The sequence below is a fragment of the Fringilla coelebs genome, assembly GCF_963513975.1.
Source record: "Fringilla coelebs genome assembly, chromosome: 5".
Lineage (NCBI taxonomy): Eukaryota > Metazoa > Chordata > Aves > Passeriformes > Fringillidae > Fringilla > Fringilla coelebs.
The window spans coordinates 4,264,954-4,277,131 of NC_140033.1; the positions used below are offsets into that span (position 1 = coordinate 4,264,954).

Genomic DNA, 12,178 nt, shown 5'->3' on the forward strand with positions numbered 1-12,178 from the left:
CCGCTCCCGATCCCGCCCCCTCCGGAAATGGCGGCGGCGCCCTGGAAGCGGATCCCGGCGGGCGGCGCAGGCGCGGTGCGGCCGCGCTGACCTTCAGCGGGGCTGTGGTGGAGGCGCCGCCATGTTCGCCCGGGGCGCCGCGGTCGCGCTGGTCCAGCCGCAATGGTACCGGCACGGGCTGGGACGGGCTCTGAGGGGACGGGGAAACGCGTCCCGATGGCCGGGACGGCTCTGCGGGGTGAGGGGGGGATGGCTTCCTTCGGCCCTGCGGCGCCTGGGGGCGGCGGGGTCGCGGCCGCGGGCGGCCCGTGAGGGGCTGTGGGCTCTGAGGGGTGGTGGCGGAGCGGGTACCGGGAGATGAGGGCAGCGGGGACCCGCAGGGATGGAGGGTCCGTCCTCGATGGGTGGGAGCGCTCGGTCGAGGTGGGTGAATGGGACAGGCAAGGGTTAAAGGACAGGTTTGTAGATGGCAGGAGACCCTGCTCTGGCCAGGAAATGGTGCAGCCTCCCAGGCTTCACCATTTAATAGTCTTTAGAAACGGATTGCGTTGCATGAAGTTTTGTTTAAAATTATTTTTTATTTCTAATTTGTCCTTCTAATGCCCTCGTTTGCCCCGTGCCATTAGCCAAGGCGGTGGGTAACGCGTTAAACCTTTCTCTGTGCTCGGCACCGCTAGCCTCGAGTCCTGGGCCGGTTCGGGGCCCTCGGTTCAGGGAGGACACTGAGGTGCTGGAGCGAGTCCGGAGAAGGGCAGTGGGACTGGGGAAGGAGCCCAAGCCCTCTGAAGAGCAGCCCGGGGAGCTCAGCCTGGAGAAAAGGAAGCTCGGGGTGACCTTATCACTCTGCAACTCCCTGACAGTAGAGTGCAGTCAGGTGGGAGTTGGCCTCTTCTGCCGGGCAGCCAGCGGCAGGACATGATTATACAGGTTTAGGTTGTACATTAGAGGTAATTTCTTCACAGAAAGTGTAATTAAGCATTGGAATGGGCTGCCCAGGGAGGTTGAGGAGTCGCCGTCCTTGGAGGTGTCTGAAGAAAGACTGGATGGTGGCACTCATTGGTTTAGTTGATAAGGTGGTGTTCGGTCATAGGTTGGACTTGATGATCTCAGAGGTCTTTTCAATCTAATTGATTCTGTGAAATTATACAGGTAGGAAAGGATGAAGGTGTGTATACAAGCCACAGGTCAGAATGGTTTCTCTCTGTCACAGATCTTTTTTAAGAAACAGCAAATCTTTGAATTTTCATCACTTTGAATGGACTTGCCCGTGGCAGGTGTTGGTTTGCTGGAGAGCTAGTGAATTATCCTAATTTCTCCTGCATTCCTTTTCAGGGGCCAAGTCAGGAATATGGCAACGCTAAAAGATAGTAAGTAAAGGTTTTGTCTGTTTTTGAGAGAGGGAGAATGTTGCAGGAAAACCATGTGTTAAAATATAATTCTGTTTAGCCTCTGTTGGGTAAAATTATTGTGATACATAACAATATATAGGCCTGCAGTACTAATTACATTAAACAAGTGTCCTTCAGGAGTGGTTTTAGCAGTAATTTAGATGTCTTTATATTGTTTTACTCAAATACATTTAAAAGATAATTTCGTCATATGTGCTAAACCAGATTTCTGCTCACCTCTAAGAGTTACCTTAGTTTCTCTTATGTTTATTTTCTTGTGCTTTTATGAAGCATTTGGGGGGAAAAAGGATTGACTGAATGGTTTTAGTGTGATAATGCTTCCTTAGGCCATCTCTCATAGTTCTTATACAGGGATATTGCCTTGGAATTGTGCTTGGCAATGGGATTCCTGTTTTGGTTTCTTTTTCCATTAGTGTTTTTATAGATGTCATTTTACCACAGTCTAAATAGAGGAGGAAATTTACTCTGTCTTCACACTATGGGGACTTTTTTGTTTGTTTCCTCTGCTTGTCATCTGTGAAAGATGACATTATACCTCAAATAATATATTTGTGAAACAGATAGATTTGAAAGCAAAGAGAATAATAAATAGACTTCATGTTGGGATAAATATTAAATTAATGTTATGATGTCTAAAAGAAATAATGTCTCTGTTTTAAAGATGAATTCGTGTTAGCTATGTTTTTACTGCAAATACCCTTACTGCAAATACCATAGGTCTTTTATGAGGTTTATTTGTGCACTGTTTGTTTATTTATTTCTTCTTCTTTGAGGAGCATGGCAAAATATTTTTGGATGGCTTTTGCTGGCATTTTGTTGTTTGGGTTTGAGTCATTATGCCCAGTACAGTCTGTGACCTAGAACTCTTAACCTTGCAGTCACCAGGCGTTTGAAGTCCATCAAGAACATCCAGAAGATCACCAAGTCCATGAAGATGGTGTCTGCAGCCAAATATGCAAGAGCTGAGAGGGAGCTGAAGCCTGCAAGGGTCTATGGAACAGGAGCTCTATGTGAGAGAAAGATCTTGCACTTAGTCATGGGGGAGCAGAAGAGGAGGTTTTCATACTGGTGATAAACTGCCAAGGCTTTTTAACCTTCCAGCAGTCTGTTTCCAAAAGAGTTTGCACAATGAACTTCACTGATCTGATCAGAGCTGTGACTGGCTTTGAATTGTTTCTTGCTCACATCTGGTCTGACCATGTGCAAGCTTGGAACAATTGCAAAGGAGATAAGATTAATCTGGCTGAGATCTGGAGCCCCTTTGGTATTGATTTTAGTTAGAATAATTCAGAGCATTTTTTATTACTTACTTGCTTTTTGGGCATCCTTGAAAAACCTTTTTGATCTTTTTTTTTCAGCTCTTTATGAGAAAGCAGAAATAAAGGCACCTGAGGACAAGAAGAAGCACCTCCTCATTGGTGTGTCCTCTGACCGAGGCCTGTGTGGTGCTATCCATACATCTATTGCTAAAACCCTGAAGAATGAGATTACCAACCTCTCAAATGCAGGGAAAGAGGTTATGGTGGTTGGAGTAGGTGACAAGATCAGAGGCCTGCTTCAAAGGTAAAAAGGATGGGGCCCAAAAGTTCAGTTTGGAGTTGTGTTTTCTGTGGTAGAAATTACAGGACTGTAAGATTGTGTGCCATTGGCAGGAAATTGCATTTAAGGGAACTGTGTTAAATTCAAGTTCCTGTAAAAAAATCTGCAAATACCCAAAAAGTGGTTTTGATACACAATTTGGGAAACTGCTACACAGCACTATTATATTCTTGAAATAAAAATGTCTGATAGCTGGCAACTGGTGATACACGTGTGAATTGTGAAGCTCTGGCAATTTATCTAAAGGCAAAATTTCTTTCAGACCCTAATTCAATAAAATGTTTCATTCTGCACACTCCTAAGTTACAGTCAGTTACTTCTAGTAAGTCTTGCTGCTCATTGTACTTCAGAGCATCCACTTGTTTCTAACACAGGTTTGTTATTGCTGCAGGACACATGGTAACTATTTCCTGCTGACATTCAAAGAGGTGGGACGGAGACCTCCGAGCTTTGGAGATGCTTCAGCCATTGCTCTAGAGCTGTTAAACTCTGGGTATGAATTTGATGAAGGCTCTGTCATCTACAATCGGTTCAGGTAAGGTTGAACTGAAACGTCACTGGAAAAATACTGGCCAGAATGCTTCAAAGAGCATATTGGCCCAATGAAGTTGTATGAAAAATGAATATAACTGAAAACTGGAAGTGAATATTTGGCATATTCACTTCTTGATTTTGCTGTGTGTCAAGAACTGGGCTGTTTTTTCTAGTAGCTGGAGTTGGAACTCCCTTTTAGCTTCTGTATAGATGTTACATTTACAGTCAATACATCATTATATCCACGTGGTATCCAAGATCTTTTCATCAGGGTTATCACAAAACTTTGTGGCATTGGAAAGCCAGAAGTTGTCTATTCTAGTTTGATTTGAGCCATTGAGTTTAGAGTTGGTTGAACTGAAGAGCCTATTTTGCTCTTTTTGTACAGGTCTGTCATTTCTTACAAGACTGATGAAAAACCAATCTTCTCCTTTGAAACTGTGGCTGGCTCTGGTAAGTAGGGAGCTAGAAACCACCAGTTACATGCAGTGGTAAATCACAAGAAAAGCACTCTGAAAATTGGAATATGGTATTAAAACATCTTATTATCGCAGTGCTTGTATCATAGTTTAACAGATGGTTTTATCTTGGCCAAGATCAGTCCAAGTCTGGCTCACAAAGGTGCTGTGGGGCAAGAAGGTTAAAAGGAAAGGTGATACTAATTCTGGTTTGAGATTCTGTTTCAAGCAAGATTTGTGCATATGTAAATTCTGTCAGTTCCAAAATTTTCATCACTGAATAGCCTGAGTAGTGAGTAACTTTTCACTGCTCACTAAAAATACCCCAGAATGTTTCTGCAGCATTGTTTGGGAAGGTTATACATAATAGGGCAATAGTGTATTTTGCTTTGGTCTGACTTTCTAATATTAAATTGAATTAAAACATATAAAATAGTTAACAGAATTATAACTAACATAGAGATTTTGAGGGTACACATAATCTGTTCAGGAAATCCCTCTGTGCTGCCTTAAGTATTGAAACAGCCCAGCCAAGTAAACTTCTCCATGTCATTGTATTTTGCTGGAAGTAGTAAATCTTGGATGTGTCTAAGCCTGCTCCTACATGTTTTGCAGAAAGCCTAAGTATCTATGATGATATTGATGCTGATGTGCTGAGAAACTACCAGGAGTTCACGCTAGCAAACATTCTGTACTACTCCCTGAAAGAATCCACCACCAGCGAGCAGAGTGCCAGGATGACTGCCATGGACAACGCTAGCAAGAATGCTTGTAAGCTACTCCCTGGCTTTTCAGGACTTCAGTTGTTTAGCAGGAAAGTGCTGACCTTCCTTTGTGTAGTTCTTCAAAAATCACCTGTTTCCTATCTTAATTCCACTTTTGAGTTGTTTTTTTGGGCCAGTTCAACAGATTTTGTTTCAAACATGAACTGTATTTAGTACCTGGAAAGAGGGATTGCTGCCAAGAAACAGGCCTAGGACTGGAAGTGAAATAACAGATTATTTAAAAGGCATATGAAATACTAAACTAATCATGTAATGGCTAAATATTCTCTATGCTCCTTTCATGGGGCTGCTCTGAGGATTTCCTGAATTTTTATAAATCTATACTTGCTCCTTCACCAAATATAATTAGTGCAGTGCAATTTAAAGGTGGGAAAACTTGAACAATAGTTAAATAACCACCTGTCATGGAGCAAGTAGAGAATATGTAAGGATGCTTTGGAAGGATACTGGTGATTGTGTGAAGCTGATGTGATGTGCAGCTGGGCTGCCTGCAGTCGTAGGCATGGCTCTCATGACCAGCTTGAGATGAAGAGGTGATACCTGCTGTGTTTAGAAATAATTGAGAAAAAAATAATTGAGAAAAATCTGTCTCCTTTGGCCACAACTTGAAGGAAAGAACAATGCAGTTACTTGACAGTGAAATCTAATTTCAAAGCTAATGATGCCTGTGTTATGTTAAAATAAGCTATGTCATGCCTAGTATTTACAAGTCTGCCAGCCATTCTGCAGATGTTTAACTGACCAGCTGGATTCTCATGTTTCTAGATGGTTTACTGGTAATATTACCTGTAGGGAAAAAATGTCAGGTGCACTAAACCTCTTGGTATTTGCAGTAGTTTACAAGAGAGTTGGATATTGTGCCCATGCAGCTTCTCTGTATGTGCATTTATACACATTTATGCACTGATTTTGTGTTTAAACTCCAACCTTGCCTTATTGCAGCTGAGATGATTGACAAGCTGACCTTGACCTTCAACCGCACCCGTCAAGCCGTCATCACCAAGGAGCTCATTGAGATCATCTCTGGTGCTGCTGCTCTGTGAGTATTTGTGTGAAGGTGCAGGAGCTCCTGCAGTCATGTGCTGCTTGTGTGCCAGGGTAAAGGCAAGCTTTGGGATTGTGGGCCCTAAAACCAGAGGGAAGGCAGTCCTTGGCATGGCTCCCAAGCTTTTCAGCTTGCGCAGCTCTACTAACCAGAGCGAAGTTTGGCAGTTTTTTCTGATCAAATACAGTTTAAAAGCTGGTAAAATAGATCTTCAGCCTCACCATGCATCCTTGCCTGAAGAGGTGAGGGTTTTCCTCCTGGCCTTTGGTGGCTTTCCCCTCTCCTCCCTTTTACCTGGACATTTCCTACTTTGCCTGGTCAAATAGCCCAGCAGTGTTGAGTGGGGGAGAGCAAATGACTGAAATGCTTTTGGATAAATCAGGTGTTCAAAAGCTGAGAGTTTGGGGCTGGGTTTGCAAGGAGGGAATTTCCAGAATATTTTCATATAGAGTATGTATTTTACTTGAAGTTCAGCATTTTGCTTGTTTGCCTGAGGATGAGGTTTTGTGCAGGTGTGTGCTGCAGGTTACAAATGTGTGGGCTCAGACCACAATTTGTAACTGCATGTAGCTCATGTGTATTACTGTAACAGTTAAAAATTTGTGCTCTGTATGGAAATACATGTGTTCATATCCTGTGTATTGACAGAATGCCTGGAATATGTACTTTATATGATTTTGGTGCTGTATTGTGCTCCTCACAATACATTTGTGGTCATAAATCTGTGCAGTTTTGCCTGAATTTGCATGAGTTGCTTCCTAACCTGCTTGTTTTGTTTTTTCTCATAATACCTTAACCAGGGATTAATCGGAAAAAGCGGTTCAGCCAAACCCAAGAGGTAAAGTTATGTCATAGAAACTGGATTGTGTTTTGAAATGAATTAACACAGAAAATATGGAATCAGATGAGGAAGACAGAATTGAGTGATCTTGGTCAGACAGAAACTTTTCTTCCTAAACAGCTGTGAAATTGGACATTTTTAGTTTGAATTTGTCCAGACAAAGAGTTCTTAATTTTCAGTAATTTTAAGGAAAATATGTCCATGGGAGCATAATCCCAGATGAATTACAATTTTCTGTGGGTTTTTTTCTCTATTACTGGATTCATTTGCAATTAGTGTTTGAATTTTTGCATAGTGGCCTGACTTAATGCAATTGCTTAAAAATGTGTGTATATAAGACATACTTAAAGAGGTTTCTGTACTAACATGAACATATTCAAAATGTAAAATGTAAGGAAAATTTCAAAATTTAAAATGTAAGAAAAAAATAGATTTGATGAATAGTTGGGGGGGTGGTAAGGAATATTAATGAAGTATTCAAATTGGAGAAGATAGCAGTTTAAAATCAATACATAAATAGATGAAAGGGTTTTAATTTGTTTCAATCTTCCTTACAGGTGAAGAGGAGCTCTTCTGAGCATATGTGGCTTAGCCTGCCCGTGTCTGTGTTGACAAGACTGCTCTGTTATCTTGTGAAGAAGTGAAAAGACCCAGAAATCTGTAAATTCTTAAAATAAACCACCTCCATGAAACAGATCCTTTTGCTTGTCTGTGGAGCAAATGCTCTTGGAGTCTAAATATCTGGGTTGGGCTTGGGTGTGCTTTGAAACTTTATTTTTAAAATGTCTGTGCTCTACACTTTTAATTTATTTGCCATGTGAAACATGTAAGTGGATGTTTCTTCTGAAGAGTGGAAGAGATTTTCTGACTTCACCCTGTCTGAAAATGAAGTGATCTATTTTGGGAGGTACACTGCCTTGTGGGCTGAAGGAAGAGACTGGAATAACCTCTGCATCACACAGCTGGAACACTGATCTCTCTTATTTGAATTTTGTATTGCTACTGTTTGCAGATGTTGAATTTTTAAAATTAACTGATGTGATTAGGTGGGTCACTACAGAGGTTATTTAGAATGCACAGTTTCTAGCATGGTCAGTGTGTGTATAGAAATGTAGATGTCAGAGAGCTGGGGCACCTCTGCTTGGAGACACCCTGAGAGTTTTGCTCAGCCTGGAGAAGGTTCCAGGGGAGCTGGGAAGGGACTCTGGATAAGGGCATGGAACAGCAGGACAAGGGGCAATGGCTTTAGACTGATGGAGGGCAGGGATGGGCTGGATTTTGGGAATAAATTCTTTACCATGGGGGGGTGAGGCCCTGTCACGGGATGCCCAGAGAAGCTCACACTGGTCCCAGTGGGGAGCCCTGAGGGGCACCACCCCCAGGACCTTGATCTGTTAGCCAAACCAGGAGCTTCAGGACTTTGTTTGGGGTCCAGGTCCTGCTCTTCAGGCTGCACATGTGAGATGTGAATGTGACTGATACAACAGACTACTCATAAGCCAAAGTGCTAATTTGGTTTTATGAACTAATTAGGTTTTCATAAGAGTTCTGTTATTTACAGTTCTGTCCATGCTCTGATTAGTTACATGCAACTTCTTAGTGTAGCTCTTGTGTATCTCCACAGCCACCACTGAGTAAGAGCTGTGCTGCTCCTCCCTGCACCTCCTACACCACTCAGTTACTGTAAATATTGTTTCTTTCTGGATCCTTTTTGCCACCACAGTTCCATCCTTTTCCTACCTTTTTTTTTTTTCCCAACTAAACAACTCACCCAGAAACACTTTTCCCTCATTGCTGCCAATTTGGTGTTCCATCCAGCTGGGAAGAAAAAAAAGAGGAAAAAAACCTTCCTGGGCAGCCTGTTGCAGTGCTCTGCCACCCTCTGTGTAAGGAAGTTCTTCCTCATGCTGAGGTGAAACTCCTTGTGATGTGGTTTTGTTTATGGCCATTGCTGCTCATCCTGTCACTGGGCATCACTGAGAATTCTGAGTCTGGCACCATCCTCTTGACAGCTGTCTCCGAGATATATTGAGATATTTATATTTATTGAGAGATACTGAGATTATTTATAGACATCATAGAAGCACGGGCTGGTTTGGGTTAGAGGGGACATTAAAGATGATCTTGTTGCACCCACTGCGAGGGGCAGGGACACTTTTCACTATCCCGGGTTGCCCAGAGCCCTGTCCCACCTGGCTTTGAATACCGCCACGATTGGGGCATCCCCCCTGGGCACCCTGTGGAGTGTTTCATCGCCCCCACAGCACAGAATTTCTCCCCCACATCCCACCTAGAACTCTCAGCTTGAAGGCATTCCTCCCGTCCTGTCACCACCTGCCCTTGTAAAGAGCCTTGTCGCATCCTTCCTGTGAGACCCCTTCGGGCACTGGGGGACATTTAGCGGTGCTGAACTACCGCTATTGATACATTTACCTTCTCCCGGCCCCAGCGAGGTACCGATATTGATACATTTACCTTCTCCCGGCCTCAGCGAGGTACTGATATGATATATTTACCTTCTCCCGCGGTCCCCTCAGCTGCCGGACGCGGCCTCCGGGCGCTCCGGGCGGCGATCCCGCGCTCCGCCCCGCTCGATGCGCTCGGCGCTGGAGCGGCGCTGCCTGGCGGGGGCGGGGCGGCGCCAAGATGGCGGCGGCGATGGCGGCGGTGGCGGGCGGTGCGTGAGAGCTCCCGCGGCCCCCGGCCCCGGCGGGATGTGCGAGACCTACTCCCGCTGGCTGCTGCGGGTGTCGGTGGCGCAGATCTGCCAGGCCCTCGGCTGGGACTCCGTGCAGGTCTCGGCCTGCGACCTGCTCACCGACGTGCTGCAGCGGTACCTGCAGGGGCTGGGCCGGGGCTGCCACCGCTACTGCGAGCTCTGTGAGTGCGGGCCGGGGCTGGGCCGGGGGGGATGCGGCTGGACACGCTCCTCGGAGGGCACTGTGAGGGGCCCGGCTCGAGCAGGGTCCGGGCTGAGTGAGCTCCGTGAGCCCTGCCGGTCTCGGCCATCCCGCCAAGGAAACAGCGCTGGGCACTGCTGGGGCAGGGCAGGAGGGCACGAGGAGGGGTTTGGGGCACTGCTGGGGGCTGGGGGCCAGGGCAGGAGGGCACGGGAGGTGGCATTTTGGTAGTGCTGGGGGACAGAGCAGGAGAGTATGAGGAGGTGTGATTGGGAAGGGCAGGGGTCTGGGGGACAGGGCGGGAGGGCACAGGGAGGTGGGTTTACACGGGGTAGAAGGGCACAGGGATTTGCTGGGTTTGGGCAGGGCAGCAAGGCACAGGGGTTTGGGCAGGGCAAGAGTCTGGGGGACAGGGCAGGAGAGTATGGGGAGGTGTGATTTGGGGAGGGCAGGGGTCTGGGGGGACAGGGTGGGAGGGCACAGGGAGGTGGGTTTGGGCAGAGCAGGAGGGCACAGGGAGTTGAGTTTGGGCAGAGCAGGAGGGCACAGAGCAGTGGGTTTGGGCAGAGCAGGAGGGCACAGAGCGGTGGGTTTGGGCAGAGCAGGAGGGCACAGGGAGGTTAGTTTGGGCTGAGCAGGCGGGCACAGGGAGGTGGGTTTGGGCAGAGCAGGAGGGCACAGGGGGTTGGGTTTGGGCAGAGCAGGAGGGCACAGAGCAGTGGGTTTGGGCAGGGCAAGGGTCTGGGGGACAGGGCAGGAGAACACGGGGGGTTTGGGTAGCACTGGGGGACCTGGGTGTGGGGGAAGGCTGTGGGGTAGAATTGTGGGGGTGTGGGGAGGGCAGCTGGAAGCTGCTGCTTTGTCGGGCAGTGCCAAGAGCTGGGGATGCTTGGCAGGGGAGGGTGGTGGAGGTGTGGTCATTTGGGCAGGGTAGGAGGGTGCAGGGAGGTGGGATTTGGGCAGTGCTGGAGTCCTTTGGTCAGTGAGTGCCAAGTGTGGGTTTGGGGAAGATCAGCCCGTGGGCTGGGGGCTATGGGGAAGGGGAGCTGGGCTGTGGGGCAGGGCACAGGACTGGGAGGATGGGGTGGAAGCCATGGGGCAAGGGAGTCCTGGTGCCAGGGAGGAGTGTGGGGCAGTGAGTCTGGGCATGGGTAAGGAGTTGGGACTGTGGGGCTGGAGTTGGAGAAAAGGAGGCTCTCTGGCAGTGGGTCTGGAGTGTGGGGACACGGGGGTGCTGTCCCACTCTCTCTGGCATGCAGGGTGCTGGGGAGGGGGAGACACAAGTACAGGAGGGGTAGAGGAGACTGTTGGCCCCAGTGCTGGGATGTTCTGAATCTGGGAGAGGGATGAACTGGAGGAAGAAGGGGCAGCCAGCCTCTTTTCCTAGTGGGATGTGTACATGGGAGGATGTGGTGCTGTGTTCTCATGGCTCATCTTTGTGCCACGTGGGGCCAGTGCTGAGGGGACTGTGGGGGCTCACTGCACGTGGGGGTGTATGTGGGGTTCAGTGTTCTGGCACAAGGGGAAGTGCTGAGGATGGAGGGTGCAAGGCTTGGACTCCCTCCTGCCTGGGGAGGGAGTGGTATGCCTGGAAGTCCTGCTGCTGGGGTGCTCTGGGAATGTTTGTGTGGAGGGGGGAGGCAGGGGTGCAGTGGGACTGGGAACATGTGTATGGGGAATGTGGGAAGGCAGGGATGCACTAACATGTGTTTTGGGGGAAGTAGAGCTGTAGTGCACAGATGTGGGAGTGTGGCAGAGCTGCACATGGGAATTGTGGAGTGCAGAAGGGGTGGGTTGGGGCTGGGGATAATTTAGTGCACATGGCATGAGGTGGGGGTGTCCTCATGTGGATGCAGAGGAGGAGGCTTGGCTGGATATGTGGGGGACTGGAGTCAGCCAACACTGCCACTGAGGTGGTACAGAAGGAGCTGGAAGTGGTGGTGGGGGGCAGTGGAAGTAGAAGTGATGCCCAGGGCCTCGCTGGATTTAGGGTGAGGTGGTGCTGGGGTGGGAGCATGGAAGGGCTGAGTTTACAGCAAGTGGGAGAAGAGAAAGAGGAGAGGCCTGGGAATCAGTGCCAAGGACTGCTGGCTGGGTCAGCCAGGAGTGTGGGATGTGGGTGTTGATGGGGTTGGGAAGGGAGCACCACTGCTGGCTCTGGGCCTGCAGTAGAGGATGCAGTTGTGTGTCCCTTGGGATTGTGAGTGTCTCTGCAGAGCCCGCAGTGGAGCTACTGAGGGGATGGATGTCCTCTGGTACCTGCAGAACATGGGGGGTTGGAGGGTGGGATGTCCAGTTGCTTGCTTGGTCTGTAGTGCTGCCAGTGGGGCTGAGAGGGTGCTAGGGGTGTGCTGGGTCTGGGAATGTCAGGAAAGGGTGCTGGTGGGTCAGGAAGGGGTGGGGAGGTGACAATCTGCCTGCAGGGTGAGGGAGGCTGTCAGGATCACTGCTAGCTTTAAACACAGGAAGTGTGGGCAATGAGGAGCAAGGCTCAGGCTGTGGGTGTGGTTAGAGGGCCATGGGTCTGTGTGTGTGGAGGCCTTTGCTGCCCTACATGGGGCAGGGAGGGTGTCATGTGGCAGAGGTTTGTGTGCAGAGATGGGGCTG

At 48.2% G+C, this 12,178-nt stretch overlaps 2 protein-coding genes across 3 annotated transcripts in view; both read left to right on the plus strand.

Annotated features, from left to right (window-relative positions):
* Positions 1 to 61: 61 nt before the first annotated feature.
* Positions 62 to 7,367, plus strand: ATP5F1C (ATP synthase F1 subunit gamma; the record flags this gene model as incomplete). Of its 2 annotated transcripts, XM_084205715.1 has the most annotated exons (10): positions 62 to 165; positions 1,333 to 1,367; positions 2,288 to 2,419; positions 2,768 to 2,972; positions 3,400 to 3,543; positions 3,931 to 3,995; positions 4,616 to 4,771; positions 5,728 to 5,824; positions 6,631 to 6,668; positions 7,229 to 7,367. In XM_084205715.1, exons 1-9 carry the CDS (start codon positions 122 to 124, stop codon positions 6,635 to 6,637), a joined length of 885 nt encoding a protein of 294 aa, XP_084061841.1. In that variant the 5' UTR covers positions 62 to 121. The 2 variants fall into 2 exon arrangements, with proteins under 2 accessions (XP_084061841.1, XP_084061842.1); XM_084205716.1 differs by lacking the exons at positions 6,631 to 6,668; positions 7,229 to 7,367 and having other exon boundaries at positions 5,728 to 5,828.
* A 1,941-nt stretch (positions 7,368 to 9,308) lies between these two features.
* Positions 9,309 to 12,178, plus strand: part of TAF3 (TATA-box binding protein associated factor 3) — a 113,091-nt gene continuing 110,221 nt past the window's right edge. The window contains exon 1 of the mRNA XM_084205786.1: positions 9,309 to 9,551. Within this exon, the coding sequence (XP_084061912.1) occupies positions 9,386 to 9,551 (166 nt within the window). The 5' untranslated portion in view covers positions 9,309 to 9,385. The remainder of the gene's footprint in view (positions 9,552 to 12,178) is intronic.